We start from the raw sequence: 20,487 nt of genomic DNA on the forward strand, positions 1-20,487 counted from the left end.
ATATATATAATGGAAATTTCCCATTTTCTTTGATACCTCAGGCATGCACAGAAATATCAAGAGACAACTTGGCCATATCTTTTACAGAATTTCACGCATTTCTTCAGAAAGAGAATAAACAAAAATAAACTAATTCATAATATTTATTAACCTTTTATCTGTTTAACAGACACGGTGAAGCTCAGGTGATGATGAAAACAAAACTTTTATGTCAGAGCCAAACAGCAATGTGCTTCATCATACCATTTACTTAAGTTCATATACAATATACTGTACCAAAATATGTTTCCTGCTTTGTTATGATCTACAAGTGCCAATGCTTCCCCTGTACAGGTACTGTGTACGGTATATATTGAGTATAGTACTTGTGTACATATGCACATATTAGAATATAGCTGATTGGGGTCAGAAAGTTATAGTGAAAAGTATGAAACTACGTACTTCTATGTAACAATAGGAGTAGATGTGGCATTGCACCAGTGAGCAAAAATGGTAGTCACTAATGATGTAATAAAAAGTAATGTCGTCACAAATGTTGGTGAATGCATTATTCATGTCTGAGAGTGTGCTGTGAATTCTTTTGGAATGCGGAGTGTGATAAAGCAGCATAAAAGTTGTGAAGTGCTGGGAGCAATGTGCAACCCATTTGCCCGAAGAGTCAACTGCCAAGAGTGGTTTAAGCTATGACTCATGAGACATCTGTATGTCATGTGACTGACTCATGGACTTTCGTCAGTCCAGTCCCACAATCCCATGGTGGAGTTACAATTTGTGATATACTGTACTGAATTTTTTGAAGAAAAAAATCTGTTCAAGTATCATAATATACTAATACAATGTGTAGAGTAAACAATGACTCAAGAGTGCGATTCATAACTTGCTATGATATTTGAATATCACATTTACCCACCTAAATCTATCATACAAATAATAATGTCTATTTTATGAAAAAAGAATAAATAATTATAGTCAAGTTAATATCTTTCTAACTGAAAGACGAGAAAAATGACGACTTGCCTTGCTGTGTTGTTGAAGTTTAAGATTTGTAAATGGGATGGTCAACTAAAATGACAGATAATAAAATGAAATGACAAAATAAAATGGGGGGGGCCTCACTTGGAGCAGTAAAAGATATTTTTCATGTACTGTTACAGTTTTCTAAGGACAAATTTGTAGCAGGCTTATTCACAAAGATGGAGAAACATTATACATCGTCATGTATGACATGAATGTTCTTGGCATACAGTACAGGAGAACTTTGAACAGTAGAGATCTGTACAAAACATGAAAATTCTGATTTTTAGTACATAATCACTTAACCTATAGAGGAGATTTAGTAATCTATGGTATGATGAAGCACCCTAATGCATCTATGTCCAGTAATACCATCATCTGAGCTTCTGTACTATGCAAGCCTTCCATTCTGGAAGGAACAGGAACAAATATTTGATATAGTCAAAAGGGAGATGACTGTACACCCAAATGACCTAATTGGTAAATGTTTATCCATATTCAATTTTATAGTTACAACTCATCTTTCATATCCACTTTACATTCTTGACACTTAAAACATTATACTGTTCATTATATGGAAGAAAATAGCAAAAATACAATTCATATTCATAAGACAAATCTAAAGACTTGAATGACTGGCTGGGAGCCGACTTAATTTAACTATGCATGTAAAAAAATAAACTAAACAAGCAGATTAAAGGGCACAAATTTTCTTGGACAATACTTGAGAAAAAAATTTGCACCAATACCTGGGAATTCTTCAAGTTTACAATTTTTGTAGGAAGGGAAACAATTACCAGTACAGTACAGTAATTTCAAAGCTGTGATACTTACCTCAATAAGATCTACATAAATATCTTTGACATACAGGTATGTATGATGCATCAAAGTATAAAGGCGGAGTTACACGGGCACCTAAACTGGCAATTTTTCAAACCAAAGAGCAAATCCGGTTATAGATTAGGAGATCCAGCTAGTGTTTCTGGTTTCTTTCAACTCCGACATGTCGGTCTTCACTTGCCTGAAATCGGAGAGTTCCGGGTTTGAGAGATTCTGGCTAACGGAGATATTACTGTATTGATTTGAAAGCAATATGTACATCATGCTAGGACACGCTTCTATTCCTCCTATTAAGGCATGGACGAGTCCACAAACATTTTCTTTCTAGCCTACTTTTGATACAGCCCAAAATAACAACTACTGTATAGTTACCACATAACAGCAATACGGTGAACAAGATCTATCTTAAATATTTATGTTTGTGTGATGCTGGAATTTGACATGCCTCATGATTTGCTTGCTGGTTTGAAAAATTACCAATTTACGTCTTCATAAAATGCCGGCTAAAGTGAATGATTTTGATTCCATACAATATTACATCTCAACTCTTACACTGAAAAGAAATTTTGCATTTGTAAAATTTCATATACAAGTACAGTACTGTATTACTTTCTCTACAGGACACCTCCCTACCAAACTGCAAATATTAATGGTTTGTGGAATAATGACTGATTACAAATAAACTAAATATGTTAACTAGTAACCAGAATTTGAACTCAAAAAACCATGGTTCAACAGTAATTTTTAATATTTAGAACCTCCAGAAATGTTTTATCATCCAAGTGTAATTTAACAGAATAAAAACTCTACCTTACAGGGGCTTTGAAGAAAGAGCTGCTAAAGGTATCCAAAACTAAACTATTTTAAAACACTGTACAGTATATATAACTATGTAGAATTGGAGGTGTCAAGTAGTTTTCCTCTAGATATTGTTTTTGACTGCACAACATACTCAGTACACTGAGTTTTAAAGACATCCCTCAAGAGGTGCATGTGCTATGCTCCTACCGACCTTACGACTAGACTGTCAAAAGCACCTCCCAGTCGGTGGTAAGCAGAACAATGCTTTAACATGAGCAGCTGTTCTAAGTTATACCAGTAATCAAATATACTGTACATAGAAACAAGAATCAAAATACTTGAGGAGAAATGTTGAAGATATCTTACCAAAGACATTCAATTGGAAACTATAACCAACTTATCGTGATATTTCAAATACATATACATGATTTTCTTGCATCTACTCCATGTTGGACACTTGTGGTTTATTCCAACTAACAAATTTGGGAAAAATAATTATGGACAGGAGCAGAAGCAATGTACACTTATGCAGTGATGGCATAATGAAATTGGGAATTATTCAAAAATTTTATAAAAAAAAAAAGTAAATAAAATAAAATTCTACATTTAAAATAAATTGTTATGTGGTTACACAAATGTGAAATAAAACCTATTTAATCTGAAAAGGTTAACATTTCTCAATACCAACAATGATGATGATGATATAAGAGGCAAGGTATAAACTCGTTTTCATTTTATGCAGGCTAGCTAAAAATTATGGTTCAGGCATGAACCAAATAAGAGAACCACAAATTCTTCTTGATGCTCTTTCCACAAAATAATTTACATAACACGAACCCTTGACTTAATCTTCAACACGATTTCATTTTATTATGAATATAATAACCAGCTTTGAGTTGGTATTTACTGTGCCCAAATCAATAACATGTCTCAAACCCCAAACCAAGTGCTGGATTCCCAAGTAAGGGGTAATAGCACCATACTGGTATTACAGCGCATGATGAATGTATATTTATTGTCCCGAATGAACGATCTCTTCAACCAGAAGGATACCACCTCATGTACAAAGCTGAAAAAAACAGATCATAATCGAAACACACATAAGCATGTACATGTATCTGAAAATAGAAACACACACAAACATATATATGAAAATAGAAACACACACAAACATATATCTGAAAACTATGTAAATAATGAAAACTAAAATTCCATGCAGCAAATTATGTACTGTATGTCCAATTTCAATGCCACCTCATAAAAAAATATAAATCTGCTTTTCTTTATGCTGGCCAGTTTGAAAATCTGCATTATGAATGGGTCACAAAAGACACCTATTGGAATGTATATAACTCCAAACTGACAGTAACACTACCATTTAACATTTCGTTTACACTAAGTGAGACAAACAATAAAACATCAGTTCCATTAAATATGAAAAGAAGTCCAAGTGATGAAACAATCTTAACACTCCATGCTATGAGACATATAAATCATGTGTTATACAGAAAAACCCAACTAGAAGACAGGGTGTTGTAGTCACCTAAAGAATATTAATTCAATATACTGCAATGACAAACTTTACATACGCACAACAAAATAGTGTTATGTAACTGCTACCATCACATATGAGGTGTGATCCAAAAGTTCCCAGACTGGCTTCATAAAACATTTCTCTTAGCAGATATTGAATTCAAATCATCAGCAGTTACACGCCTTGGGTAGAAGTTGGTTACTGCATCGATTTGGTGGGAATCTGTCACCAACCGGCCATAGTGCAGCTTTGTGCTAGTGTGTTTACCAGCCCATTTGTTAATTCGAGTCAGTCGCCACTCAATCCTCAACATGGAGGGAAGTATCGAGCAATGCTGTGCCATCAGATTTTGCTTCAGACTAGGAAAAATTGGTGCAGAAACCCATGAAATGATCAAGGAAGCCTACAAAGATGAAGCAATGTCCAGGGCTAAGTTTTCAGGGGGCACAAGCACTTCAAAGAAGGGTGCACCTCCTTTGAAAATGAGCTTTGCTTTGGGCAGCCTTCCGCTGAAAGAAGTGATGAAAATGTCCAGAAAAATTACCAACGTGTCCATGAGAATGTCGAGCGGTTGAACCTTTCATATGGCATATTAAACAGATTCTGACTGATGACTGGCAATTGGTTCCTTCACCAGGACAATGCACCTACACACACTGCCCTCACTGTGAATGATTTTCTGGCAAAGCACAGCATCCCAGTGGTCCCCCACCCTCCATGCTTTCCAGATCGGGCCCCCTGTGACTTCTGGCTGTTTCCCAAGTTCAAGTTGAACCTCAAGAGGAAGAAGATCTTGGACAGAATGCAGATCCAGGACACATCTCAGGTGTTCTCCAGCCTCACCAACAAGGACTTCCAGATCTGCTTCCAGAAGTGGGAGGGGATTCAGCACTGCATTGAGGCCTCTGAAGAATATTTTGAGGGTGACTATAGTTTCACTGTAATATCTTAAAAAATAAAGATTTTATGAAGCCAGTCCTGGAACTTCTGGATCACACCTCGTACAATATATAATTTTTTCTATAATGTTTCAAGTTTTTACACTCTTCACTTACAATGGTATGGACATTATGCAAATAGTACTACATGAAATAATGTAAATATTTTTTTCTCAAAACTAGACAAATATTCCTAAATCTATGACGCACAGGTATTGTTGAAACCAGCATATTCATAAATGTAATTTTCCACTGTACAGTATATGCAATGTTGTAGAAGTGAAATACATAACCAATAATTATTAACTTCTCATTCTGACCGAATACTTATATCTGCCATCACATTAATGAGGCTAATAATGTCATATTTGTAGAATGGATTGGTGGAACTTGAGAAGCAAATGGACTGATCTTCATTTCATTCCTGCATTACAAAGTTCCAAAATTATATCTCAAGAACTAAAGACATACATTTTAGAATTATTAAAAAGTAATCTATCAATGTCAGAACAATGTAACAATGCACAGTACTGTACTAAAAAGAAATTACAGTAGTGATAATATTAAGTTAACAGGTAGACTCCACATTCAATGATGGAAACTTAAATTTTAACAACACAAAGTGGGCACGAATTACAAAAATGTACCAATGTGGTTTCACTACAAACAACAAAACTCTTTCATATATCATTGTTATTGGCACAATTCTGATGCTAGTACACTAAATTTTAATGTTCATACATCCTTTGTCCATTTTTCTTCATAAGATTCACATCAATGATCACAGAAACAAACTTAATAAAAAAATAATAATAATTACTGTAAACAAACTCTTATACCACTCGGCTTTTCTAATGTTAGCAACAAATTGCCTCCCACAGTTCACACTTAATATACAGTACAATATATCAACCATTACTTGCACTTACATTCTCTTCACTAGCATTAATTTACATCTCTAGAGTACCTGCACCAGCTAAGATTCTGAATAAAGTATTTCCTCAAGATAAATCATATCATTGAAAGATTAACAAACTAGACACCATCAGGAATGTCAAAGCAATCATTAACAAGTTCAATATCAACATTCAATCTTTTACACCAACTATTCTCGAACATAGGGTAGATCCGTGATCAAAATAGGTTATTCCTTAGTTCCATCTTCATCGTCGTCTTCACCATCACCACCAGTGTTTTGTGGCCATTTTCGATACTTGGGTTTCAGGATGTTAAGGACAAACTTTTAGGCATATGAAAAGTAATACAGTATAAATACCCTACTAGCTTTGCAAGGATCTAAGACTGATATCTGGGCTTTATCTGCTGAGCATTTACCCCTAAGCCATTGTGTACCATACATACTGCATAAATAAATTAACAGACCAAAACTACTAGCTCGATGTATCTCACGAAGCACAGTATAAACTTAATATATATGTAAATATTCTGGAGACAATAGATATTCTGGAAATATCTCACTATGACTATCTGGTGCTAAGAACATTCTTTAAAATGAATGCAGGATATTTCAAGGTGAAGATAATAGTAGAATAATGTGTAACATCATAAGATAGGACTAGCAAAAGAATGATAATATACTGTATCTACATTCTGATGCCTCTTTTGAAACTAAGTATGGCATGGATTGTATTCAAAGTACACACATGTAATCGTTTATATAAAGCTATCTACATAATACATCCCTAAGCTGCAGTATAGCCACCTCCAATGCCATCAAATTAAAACACTAGGACACTGACATAAGAATTTAACATGAGGTGGGGGATTCTTACTACGAGGTCTCCACATAATTTGTTTTCAAAATTCCTATCCGATATTGATCCATATATTCCTGTTTAATACAGATTTCAAGTTGCCCCTTCTTTTAACACCCAATAACCAGTACCACTATGAACACTCATTACATCTGCATAACATTGAGACAAGAACTTGTGACATATAACATTATCTGTATATCTTGATCTTCAGAATTAACAATTACAATATCCTACAAAATAAAAATCACAACATAGTACTGATAGTTTCAATGCATTATCCATAAGTAACAGAAAAGTTCAGGTAATTTCTTGCAAGTGTATACTCATTCTTCAGCAACTCCAACATATCAATCTGCACATTCACTTTCATTCTTTACATTCTATTTGGATGCACTTTTTGGAACCAGTCAACTGAAGTTTCAGTCAGTCTGACAATTCATTATAATCAGAACACTGCGGTATTTCTCCTCACAAAGATGAAAAAAGGATATTCACCTCAGTGAAATAAAGTTAATAAATAATAGGTAAGCCTTGGCATCTACAAATACATATATCCTTAAAAATTTTCTTGAAATATTTAAAACACTTTACCTTCTTATATCATTACCAGGTTAACCCCTTTCCTAGTAACACAATACAGTGACACCTTGGACAACAGTGAGATGGTCAGGTTCCTGCATCAACCTCAGGGATAGGTTCTTCTTCCAGTACACTGGGTGACTTTGATTTAGATTTTTTCCTTTTCTTTAGTTTTTTCTCGTCTGTCTTTTCTACAATGCCCAACTCTTCTTCTGTCTTTGTTTTTCGGTTCTTCCCACTGGAATCACTACATGTGCTAATAGTTTCACTACTACTGCTCCCAAAATGTTGAGCCGAGTACCATTCCCAGTTATCGGAACGGAGTCGCACTTTAGTCTTAGTCTTAGGTGATACTTTTCTTTTCTCAATCAAGTTTTTATCATGATTAGTATGCATAAAATCATTCCCTACATAATCTCCTGTGATATGAGAACTATCACCATTAATGCAGGGGGTATCACCAGTATAACTAAATTCATGATTACTATGACTATTAGTATCATCACTAAAGTGAACACTAGTATGACCACCATAATAATATTTTCCAGATTGTTCATCTTGACAATTGTAAGATGTCCCATTAGTCTCTGGATAATAATAATCATGATCATACAATGCTACTGGAATATGACTTTGAGGCACTCCATTATGCAAATTTTCAATCACACTATTCTTGACTTTCTTCACTTTTTTGGGTTTCTTTACCTTTTCTCCATTGCTCTTCAGTTTTTCTGGGGCACCACACACCGAAGATGACTTTGTGAGTTTAATCCCTTTCTTGTGTACGTTATCACAGTTTTGACAAGAAGCAATGGAGTGCCTCTTTGAAGGAACATTGTCTACATTTTTTACTAAATGTCTGTCTAGGCTCATTTCTGTTACAAAAGAACTTGTGACACAGCTGCTATAATCACCACCAGAATCAAAATATCTATGATCCTGTTCATTTACAAAAGGTTCATATGGGATCCCAGACAAATCTGGAGAGTCAGGAGAGGAAACAGGACTACTAGCAGGAGGGGTAGTACCTTTAGTCACAGTGTCATCACCACAAAATAGAACTCCAGCACTTGATAAGTTTAGCTTCTCTAAACGAAGTGATCTTCTAGAGGTAGAGGATTTCTCAACAATACTGGCATTAGACTTGGATCTTTTTAGTGTTCCATTACTGGACTTTTTCTTCCGTTTCCGATCACCAACAGAATCCATCAAGATAGGAATAGCAGGTTCAATAATCAGTAAATCTTGATAGGTACCTGAAATATAAATATATAAAACAATTAAAATAAAGAAGATAAATGAATAATTTTATATGAAACATTATTTGGACATTACATAATGCAGTACCTCACATTTGAAAGGCTTTGAGGATATGATTTATAAGAACATATGCACTGTATTTTCATATGCTGTATTGTAAAGTGATATGACAAGTTTATAATGTACAGTATGTCAAATCTCCCCATAACAATAAATAATGATACTCTATAAAGAGAGAAACATACTGAATAAGTAGAAGAAAAAAAATACAATCCCATTTGCAAATATACAAAATAAACCAGTCGGTTTAAAACAAAACACAAAGTTATTTTCAAGTTATTATCTTAACAAAATTATCATGCAAAATCAACACAGTATTTTCTATTCAAAAGATGTTGAACACTTGGACAGACAAACACAGATGTACAAGAGACTTAATAATAGAACATCTTATCACTGATGTGTAGCAGGATGTGAAAGGTAAGAGCTAACAACAGTGGTGCCATAGCTCTGTTGACAGCACCCCAAACTAGAGTTAAACTACCATTAATTGTCTTTTTCTAAGAAATTGGTAACTACGCCACTACTGTACTTCCTTAGTAAAGGTTCGCTTCTGTCTGTGTTTACCTATTTGAGAGTCCAGTAATAAAGTTTATCATTTAATCCATAGATACTAGCCTGATATATTAAGAGCTTCTTCACTAGGTCTTCGCTGCCGTTGACGTGATGCTCTTTCGCGAGTGATGCTGTCCACCGAACGTCTTCGCACACGACTTCCAGCTTGTTCATTGAGGCAACCAGAATTGTAATGTGCTCTTGAATCAGATGGATCCTCACTTGGTGTCTGAAAAATTTTAACACTAAGACAAAGAACAATAAAAATACTACTGTATACAGTACAGTAGAACAGTACAGTATATAGAAGAGGTACTTGATAAAGAACCACCTAATATAGAGAAAGTAATTGCAAACCCAGCTTATAATTAACACTAATTTCTTTTAGAAAATGAGAGATTCTGTCATTCTGATTTAGCATTACTGGTTAGACCATAATTTTTATCACAAGTGAAGGGAACGTAAAGTAAGTGAAGTATGTTTAAAAGCTGACAAAGTTAGTTGTATATAAATTCCTATTCTGATGACAATTTGAAAAGTTAAACAAAAGAACATCAAGAATTTGGAAACAAAAAAGTAAGATACTGAAGAACACTGACAACCATCGACAGCTGCCTTGAGAGGTTAAAGCTAAGTACGGTACCTCAGTTAATGGTGATATCTCCCCTTATCACCTTGCTATCCCTAGTTTATTATCCACTATCCTTTAATTGCTGTATTAGTGGTGCACAATTATGTATCACACAGTATAGCATCAAACTTCTAACATCTGGGGTGGCTCACCCAAAAGACTTCTTGTCATCATTGGCATCTTGTGTACAGTATTTCATATTCTAATACCCTTTTGTGTTTTTTTTAATCTTTTTCAGCAATTATGTTCCCAGTAGTACAGCATTTTCACCAGGTTTTTCTGTGCCTAACCCATGCACTTTTGGGGTTTTTGATGGATACAGATGGCTTGTAGAGGTGTAAATAATAATATGCAGTACAAGTATAGCGAGTACAGTACCAGCACAGAAGCATGAGCTACTAGTGGCATGTAATAAAGGTGACCCATTACAAAGGGTATGCATAATTAAATTTGTGTCAATCCAGGGTTTATTGTACAGCACTTGTACTGATCTTATCTATTACCATCTCTAGTATAACTGCATGGTTAAAAAACATTATCCTTTCTAATAGAGAACTCAAGAAAATCAGCAACTTTAAATTTCTTCAGTTTTAGAAAGATTTCCAAGGACATGAGAAGAAAATATACAGTGGTCAAGTAAAGACATTCCCAGACTTAATTTTCAGACTGTGGATCCCTGGCATGTGATCACTAAATAGAATATATTAAAAGATATCAAAACTGTGTACACTGGGGTGTAAATTCTTTCATATTACAGTACTGAAAAAAGTAATATAATAATAATCAAAACACTGCTAATACCTGTGCTCGTCTCTCCTGCATGACAGAGTTATCCAGTGAGTAGTGATTACTTCTCCGAGTACACAGAGTGAACACTATGCATAGGACCACCACTTCCACCACCATCAGTAATAAATGCTGTTCTACCACAGTATGAGCCAAGTTTTCCCGTTCTTCGACCAATTTTTGAAGAATTTCGCTGACTTTGGCCAGCTGCCCTTCCAGGGTTTCAATGTCTGTCTGGTGTTGCTGGTCCCGCTGGTATGCCTGCCAAGAAGTGGCATTGAGGGCTGCAATGGTCAGGTTAAACTGCTTTTGCATTTCCTCCATCTGATGCTTATACCGACGGCTTAGCTCTTCCAAGTATTGGCTGCTTATTGACATGTTGTATTCTAAAGCCTGGAAAAAAATCAAATTAACAAAATTAACAATTATGTTGTCACATGACTGATAAGAAAGAACATTCCATGAAGACTCCAAGAAAAGCAGCAACAGTAATCAATTTAAAACTTTAAGTAATACTGTATATATTTTTGAAATGTATCACAGAAGTTTCTTTTCTAAATTCCAATCAACTTTGTTTCACATAAAATGACAGATGAAAATCTCTGTTAAAAGAAAATGGTATCAAACTTGGAGCATGCAGCAGAGTCCTTAGCACTGAAATAGAAGATAATATCAATGATTGGGCAAGATACTGTATCCCAATGAATATAATACATCAGCAAAATATATAATGTACAATATAAATATATCCTGTTCCCACTATTACGCAAAGTGGCCAGACTCGACACACTCATTCGTTTCTCTAACTGCTGCAATAAATGTGCTCTCCTATGGTGATCCCCTTCAGCAACAAGGCTTCAAGGTAGCCATCTGATTTATCCATATAATTCCATACAACCAAGTAGCATCCACTTTCATCCCCTTATGCTACTATAATTATGCTTTTTACCTATTCATATAGAGTACAAACAAACTGCTTCACCTTGGATGTCCATTCCCTTCTTATACAGTATAGTGTCTCCCTCATTCCCATCCTTCTACCTTCATCTCAGTCTTTCCCTCCATCTTACAATCCACTTTTGAGTTATACAATCTCTTTAACAATACAGTGGTCCCTCGATTAATGAACACAATTGGGTCCAGAGTCAGTCGTTAACTGAATCTATTATTTCAATGGGATATTGGGCAATTGGTTCCAACTCACAGAAAAAGTATACATACAAAGTACTGTATACCAGTAATAGAATTAACAAAGCATTAAATATAAACCAAATACAGTACTGTACTATACAGTATACCGTACAATAATAGATAAAAAACAATATTATTTTACTGTATTTTAACTTACTTTGAGGTGTGTATGTCATATTCCCGGCAGCTTTGTTTACATATCAAACAGCTGATTGTTGAGGCAATCGATGATGACATGTCATATTCTTTACAGAGTGCATTGGTTCTAATGCCTTCTTTGTGTTTCATAATAATTTCTGCACTGTATATTATCAATATGTTAACTAAATTTCAGGATGACCAATAATTTCAATGTAAAAATGCAAAAATATTCAAGAGACAACAAACTCAATGTTCACTCCACTGTAAACAAAGTTAAACTGAGAACCGTTGGTGGGTGATTCGATCAGCTGAAGAGCACACAAAAACTGTTCCCTGTACTGTATACCGGTATATTATCAACATGTTAACAAAATTTCAGAATGACCAATACAGTAATTTTAATATAAAAAACGCAAAAATATTCAAGAGCACAACTTTCTTGATATTTACTCCACTGGAAACGAATGTAAACATAGAACCAATTACAGTACTGTATTGGCGGACTAGCCGATCAGCTGATGCGCACAACAAAACGTGTCTCTCGTAAGGCTGTCGTTAATCGAAGATTTGTTCATTAATGGAACTGAAAATCCTTATGGGAGCTAATTCGTTAACCGAAATTTCGTTAATTGAACCGTTTGCTAATCAAGGGACCACTGTACTGTACTTTATTCCCATTCTCTGAAAATGTCTAAACTACCTACTAGTAAGCAAGCCCTGGTTATCTCTCTATCTGATTCTCATTTAATTTTCCATTTCGATGTTTTCCACACTTACAATAATACTGGTTCAAATATTCCTCTACAAACCACCATCTTTGCCTCCTATGACAGTTCAATCTTTCCATACATTTCTTAATGCTGCTGCACAGTTCCTTATACAGTTTTCCAGGTGCCAAAAACAACGTTACTTCTTCCATTCAGTCTCCAGCAATGCTAGTACAGTACCTGTATTCATATTCTTATCTTCATTCTCCATTCATTTTCATCAGGGTTTTTTTTTACAATCATTATCAACTTTTACCTACTACACATTCTTCCAAACTTATTTACTAACATATTAAATTTTTCTTGCATATCAACTACCAGAGCAGTCATCTGAAAACAGCAACTGCCTCACCTTCCACCAACATCCCTCATCCTTGTTCATCAAACTTACACCCAACTCCATCACTTTTGCTTTCACCACTCTTATGGTTAATCTTGAATATATTATAGCAACAATACATATCCTTGATGTAGTCTTATTTCACTAAACACACTTATTCTCACAAAAAAAAAAATTAATAAAATTCCAAAATATCCCTACTATCACATGTTTTCGATATATAAAACTTCCAATATTGCTTTTCTATCTGATCTAAAGCTCAATATTCTAGGCACATTAAAAAACAGAGTAAAATGGTTCATTGAAATACTGTACAAGCATTGGTAGTAAAGATGTGAGAATTCATCTACCTGGTAAACTTGTCCTACTAACAAATACAGTATGCCAACTAAAAGGGAGTTGAAATTGAATGAGGACACTGCCATAACTAAACTAACTAACAAAATAAATAACCTTTTTCCTAGTTAGGTGAAATTTTTAATGTTCTAAACTTTTGAGAACCTAAATCCCAGTCTTACCTTTATCTTATTTGAGAGACGAACAACTACTGACTCTTTATTAGTTGTAGATTTTGACAAAACTTTGAGCTCAACATGTGGGTGAGCAACAGGAGGTGGAGATGGTGTTGTCAGTTCTTCACCGTGAGAGAATTCCTCTTCTTCTAGCTCGATTCCTCCAAAACCTGAACCCTCCACCTCCACATCCTCTTCCATCTCAGTTATATTGTTCTTCTCATCTGCCTCTTTAACAGCTTTGTCTTGATGTCTAGTTCCATTTGCCTTAGCTTTTTTGGGAGACTTTAGTGTCTCATGGGCCGATTTTTCTGAAGCAGTTGTAGATGTTGATTCATTTGCTTTTTTAAGTTCTTTTTCTAATAGCACTTGTCCACTTTCAGTCTCTTGACCTAGTTTAATCCCACGAGCTTCGAATATCTCACTATTATTGGTGTCAAGTGCATCTGCTCTCGTTACTCTAGAAGTATTTATTTTTGCATTTTTCACATAAGAAGGAACTTCATCTCCAGGTGAAATAATATCAGAAGATGCAGCCGAGAAGTTTTCAGATAAACGTGAGCCAGTGGAGTCGCAAGCCACTTCTGTATCCATAATACGATTATCATGCATAAAGCACATGGCCAATATGTGCTTTGGGGATAACATAACACATACATAACTGTTGTTGCACACTGTGTCATACACAATGCTGTCATTAATTTCTGGTTCTAGGCACATTGTAGAAGCCAACTGACGACAAAAGCTTGAATTCTTGACAGTAGAAGACACAAAAGGCTTCTGCATTAGAACTTCATACTCTGTACGGTAGCAAGAGAGGATGTAGTTGAGTGACTGGGCCATAGAACATCTAATGTTATCCAGAGCATATTTTGGGTGCAAAGAATAGCAGTTATCATCGGGCTCGCTGGAACTGCTACTTGGTCGATACCCTCGCTTAATAACATCTAATACTCCAGTAAACATGTTTTTTAGTACTGCTGGAATCACACTTGGTTTTCCTTCATCTGCAGGTAAAAGAAAGACATTAATAATACTGCATTTATAAACTACAGTAAGTTATTTTGTACTCTATATTCATTCTCAAGTAAAAATAGACACCCATTAATCTTGGCTGGACTTGTCAAACTCACTATATAATCCAACATGTATTAATGATGTTCTCAACTACCTTCTGCATTATTGTATTCTATATCCCTCTACTTAATTTTACAGTCTATTTCTTAAAACGTGATCATAGTATTCAATACATTACACATAAATTTTCATCATGGCATATGAATATTTCACAATTACTACTACATTACTCTCACACAGTCATTTTGCCTCACTGCACAAAAGGTCCTACTGTACATACAAATACAATCTCATACCTTTAGATTTTTTCCTGGCTTCTTCTTCCTCAAACGGTTCACTAAAGGTTTCATCATTATCATCGTTGTCTGTCGAGTCCTCTATGGTGTCAATCACTTCAAACTCAGACAAGCCATATATCCGAAAAAGAGATATTGGACAGAAGAATTCAGATCCATAATGACTTAGAACTTCCACCTGAAATGAATGAAAAAAAAATTTTAATTCAAAATCAATGATCTTCAAACAGAACTAAAGAAAAACTAGACAAAATTGAAATGAAATTCTGATAATAGTCACTAATTACACTATAAAAGAATTTTCAATGTTTTGAGATCACATTAAACCCTCGATAACTCTCGGCATTTGATAACTCGGACTTTCATATACAGGGTAACTCGGCATGGATATGGTCTCGGAATGTTTTATATAGGGTGTTCCGTAAATACCTTTCATAAATCAGGGGGTACATTCCTGAGATAAATGACTAAATGACCAAATTGACAATTCTCAATAGTTTCAGAGTTACAGCACATGACAGGTTTGGTAGGAATGTGATGAAACCTATGGTTACCAGAAATAAATCTCCTTGATTTCTACCTGTAGAGGCCACATAAAAAGCAAGGTGTATGTTACAGAGGTCCCAAACCGCAAGGAATTGTGGTGCCGTGTACAGGAAAGTGTGTAAAACATTCTTCACACCCCGGGGTCTTTGAACGTGTGCAACACTCATTTGTGCAAAAGGCTGAAGCCTGCATTGACCAAGAAGGGCAGAACTTTGAACATTTGCTCTAAATGTTAATCCCAGTACAAATCATATGGCATATGGCATTATTTTTGTTAATAAGCGACACTAACAGCAGTGGATGTTTCATTTACACCCCATATATTGTATTGTAGGTTTTATCACATTCCTACCAAACCATCATGTGCAGTAACTCTGAAACTATTGAGAATTGACAATTTGTTCATTTTGTTATATATCTTTATTTATCTCAGGAATACACCCTCTGATTTATAAAAGGTATTTACGGAACACCCTATAGTATAACTCGGGAAATGCCGAGATATATAAAATTGTCTGGGAAAATCTCTGCATATCTGGCCCCCTGCATCACCTACTATGATGCTTCATTCTTCGCCTGCAGTGCTGGTAAGTGGTACTTTTAAACATTTAGTAATTACATGTACAGTCGGGGTCAAAAGTTTGCTCCCTCCCAAAATGAAGCAGAGTCTACCCCAAATGAGATGAACCAGCACAACCGCAGCCAGGATAAGTTCAGAGACTCATTCCCATGACTCAGTTTCATCACGGGGAGAGAACTTTTGTCCCCGCCTATACATATATATGGGTTAATAAATTTTTATTGTATTTTTTTGAAGGATGGCGAAAGTGCCTTGATAAGTCGGAAATTGGGTTAACCCAGCAAGGCCAGAGCCCCAAATGTGACGAGTTATTGAAGGTTTACTGTATTTATTACAGTTGGAAGAATGGATGAAAAACTGACTGAATAAAGAGTGTTTTCTTGACTCCAGCAAGATTCCATTAAAGCAAGACACACAAAAATAAATCAGCCATCAAATGATATAATATAAATTCTTGGGTACATCCAGGGTGTCATCCATGAATAATAGAGTACCGCAAAATAAAAATCCGCAAACTAGGGGGGCCCCCTGTACTGTACACAATAAAACACTGATTTAACAAAAAATTACATCTCTAATGCCCTTAATACATACAATAAAAACAAAGCCAATTTTCAGTAGAGTACTATATGCCATAATAATTACCTTTATGTACTTGAAGAAATCATCTGTGTCAATGGGAAAGGACTGGACACCACGGTTTCCTTCCTGTCCCATAACACGGCTTAGGTTCGCCCAGTCTCTTGTAGGGTATCGGTGACTTCCAAGCACTTGAATGTCTTTAGGCAAGTTGCTGAACAGTTCAAAGTTTGCAATATCAAACTGAAAGCATAAATAAATATGGTACAGTATATTGTAGAATTTCATGGGACATACTATTATACGGGTTATGAAATCTTAAAATAGTTAGTAAATGGCTATATATTTTATTACCATAAAGACTTTACAGTTTGTATGAAAATAAAGTTATTATGGTACAATAAGGATACTGCAACACTACACTGCATACTATTTGAGCCCACAGAATCAAAAAAGAAGAAACAAAACTAGAATCTACACCCATAATTATGACCTGGCATTAACTCAGGCTGACATTTTCTACAATCAAAAAAATCTTTTAGGGAAGCACCACGGAATATTCTAATTTTAAACACACTTCCCTTTTATTTTTTATTAATACTGTAACCAAGTCATTACACGATCTATACAAAAATGCCCCTCAATAATAGAATACATTATCATGTGTTTAAAATGCAGCTTACCTTCTGTGGTCGGATACTCTCACACAGTTCAATAATGAACCAAGTCTTATCTCGACATTTGTTGAGCATGTATTCATCTTTATTAGACTGGATCACCTGAAAAAAAAATTATATATCGGTAATATAATACAGCATAGGTACAGTACTGTATTTCATTATGTAACATCTTCTGATTTTAGCAATTTCTACAAATGAAACTGTTTAACACAATATCTTTTTAGTACAGGTACTGGGAAAAAATCAGTGTCTGTAGAGGTAAGAGGGACTAGCAGACTGAATGAGCCAAGTAACAAATACAAGAGTGAGGCAAAGTTACTTATTGGTGGATTGAAAAAAATACCAAGAACATTAAGCTTTAGACATAAAAGTCCCACATCAAATGCAAATTCCTCCCTCTACTGTTTCACAGGTGAACTTCAAGGTGAGAAGGTCAAGTTTTCTAAGAATCTTATAAATACCAACAAGGACTGGTTCTATAAATCCTGTAACAATATAAAACCCCTACCAACCCTGACTGGACATGAGAATCTGTCTCCCTGGATTATGAATACTGTACTGATCCGTCACCATTTACCCGTAATCAACTGCAATGTAATATGTCTCAGTTTCAAAATGAATTCTACTTCAATGAAGTATTTCTTACCTTAGAAGAATGTGTGGCTTCAGGATTAGTTGTCATTAATTTTGAGCCACAGTCAGGAGAGGCATAATTCTTACTTTTCACTTTTGGCCCTTTACTATGACCATTACCACCATGGCCATTTGTGATAACTGAAAAAGTTAAAAACAATGTATAGTACAAAGATAAAAATATATCTGAGACTACATTCTGTATGTCCTTTTAAATATCCTGTATACAATGTATATTTTTCCCTAAAATACTAACCTTTTATGTAGGTTAATTGAAATATGTTAGGTTATTCAAACTTTTAAATTATGATCTGTGAAACTAACACTCTAAGACTGATGTACAGTTCACAGTATAAACAGCCCTAGAAATTACAGGTAGGTATGTCATAACTGCAGTAAAATTTTGTGATTATACCAAATATTTGATAGAAAAAAGTCAAACAATATAATTATTGTAATTGTATACAGTACTCACCATCATTTTTCTTCTCTGCATTAACTCGCTGAGTAAACTGGCTGTATGTTTCCAGAATATCGGGAGAGTTCTCATCTTCCTTTTGCTCGGCTATCTCTTCAGTAGTCTTGGGGGGCTTTTCCACACCACCTTCCTTCTTTTTCTTGCCTTTGCCTGATTCACTTATGTTTTTCTTAACTTTCTCTGGGTCCTCTGATTTTTCTGGGTCAGAAGGGTCTACATCTTTCGTCTCTCCAGGTTCGGCAGAATCCTCAATTTTCTCTTCAGGCTCAAGGGAAACCTCGATTTTCTCTTCGGACTTGGGAGAAACCTCGATTTTCTCTTCAGACTCGGGAGAAACCTCGATTTTCTCTTCAGACTCGGGAGAAACCTCGATTGTCTCTTCGGACTCGGGAGAAACCTCGATTATTTCTTCTGGAGGTTCAACTACAGGCTGCTCCACTGTTATTTCTTCAAGCTCATCATCCACCTTCTCAGTCTCTATGAATTCTTCCTTCTGCTTATCTGTTTCTTCCACTACTGTTTCTGTAATATTCACCTTCTCGTCTTGCAACTTGTCCACTTCTTTTATAAATTCAGATTTATTTTCTTGAACCTCGTCAGATTTGGGAATATCTTTCACTTTTTCACCTTCATCCTTAACTTCGGGTGATTGGCTTGATTCTTTTATCTCTATCTCTTTGGTTTCTGATTCAACAACAATATTATCTGCTGCCTTTATTATTTTCTCTTTATCTTCAGGAAGTGGTTTGACTTCATCTTCCTTTATGTCATCTAACTTATCAGGATCTTTCATATATCCCTCCTCAGAAACCTTTGCTACCTCCTCTTGAATGTCTTCTACAACTGCCAATTTTACTACCTCTTCCTTTTCCTCTTTCCACTCCCCTTGACCTTCACCATCTTCCTCCTTGACTTCATCTTTTACAGCATCTTCCACCACTTCAATATATTTTTCAGTGTATGACGATGCATTATCATTCTTAGGATCCCTATCCTCTAAATCATGATGATCTTGGTCTATCTTTTCATCATAATCAGAAAATGAACCTTTTCTTTCCTTTTCTATAAGAGTAAAATTCTTTACGGGAATACTTGTAAAGAACTCTTTAGCATCAAGAAAGTGACTCAATTTTCCATCCCTGCTGAAGAATTGTTGCTTATCGTTTATGACCCGGGCAGGGTCGATCGTCACGTTGATTAAAGGCTCCCTTCTACCGTCAATGGCATTCAGCACTTCCTGTTCCACCTCTAGTTTTGTTGCGGCTGGTCGTATACTGAAAAAAGAAAAGAAAAACAGTTAAAAATCCGTTCTGACCAACTAAGCATACTTAAATTTATTACATTTATAAAATCTCACGCCTGTATATCCCAAATTCACACAAATTGAACTTAGCTGGCATGATTAGGGAAATGTAGAGTACCTGTACACGAGAGGTATTCCACATTATCAGTATGTTTCTCCAGCACAAAATCATAATCTGATGATGGAAAATGAGGCACTATATTACACGTGGAGCTCATTTCTAAAAGGGAAAATTTCTAACTGCCTCGCCACTCAACACTTATAAGTTGTTATTGAACTGCGGGAGACCTAAAATCTAATGTTATACGTAAATTCCCCAGTTGTAGGTTTAAATATTGGATTTTACCCACATTTCTTCAATCACAAAAGCAGGTCATATGTTAATTTCCAAGTCAATGTCTGAACAAAATAGATAAAAAAATGGATATTCCTTCCAAAATGAATATAGTCATATTCATTATATGGCGACGAACCTTGACACACATAAACATGTTATATCATAATGACCAAGTTCACAGTCATAAAGGGTGAGCCTCGCAGATAAAGTTTGGGCGATGTGTTTTGTAAGGTTCATGGCCCCGCTAGTAG

General features: G+C 35.3%; 1 protein-coding gene across 5 annotated transcripts in view; it reads right to left on the reverse strand.

Annotated features, from left to right (window-relative positions):
* Positions 1-127: 127 nt before the first annotated feature.
* Positions 128-20,487, reverse strand: part of LOC121866057 — a 91,257-nt gene continuing 70,897 nt past the window's right edge. For 3 of the 5 annotated variants that reach the window (XM_042365644.1, XM_042365647.1, XM_042365648.1), the window contains 9 exons: positions 18,594-19,870; positions 18,132-18,259; positions 17,489-17,584; positions 16,872-17,048; positions 15,101-15,278; positions 13,734-14,734; positions 10,792-11,169; positions 9,423-9,588; positions 128-8,740 (listed from right to left, as the gene is read on the reverse strand). In XM_042365644.1, coding sequence (XP_042221578.1) covers positions 7,572-8,740; positions 9,423-9,588; positions 10,792-11,169; positions 13,734-14,734; positions 15,101-15,278; positions 16,872-17,048; positions 17,489-17,584; positions 18,132-18,259; positions 18,594-19,870 — 4,570 coding nt within the window. In that variant the 3' untranslated portion in view covers positions 128-7,571. The remainder of the gene's footprint in view (positions 8,741-9,422; positions 9,589-10,791; positions 11,170-13,733; positions 14,735-15,100; positions 15,279-16,871; positions 17,049-17,488; positions 17,585-18,131; positions 18,260-18,593; positions 19,871-20,487) is intronic. The other 2 variants (XM_042365645.1, XM_042365646.1) reach the window with 2 other exon arrangements.

Source organism: Homarus americanus, unplaced genomic scaffold (genome assembly GCF_018991925.1).
Source record: "Homarus americanus isolate GMGI-L3 unplaced genomic scaffold, GMGI_Hamer_2.0 scaffold4854, whole genome shotgun sequence".
NCBI lineage: Eukaryota > Metazoa > Arthropoda > Malacostraca > Decapoda > Nephropidae > Homarus > Homarus americanus.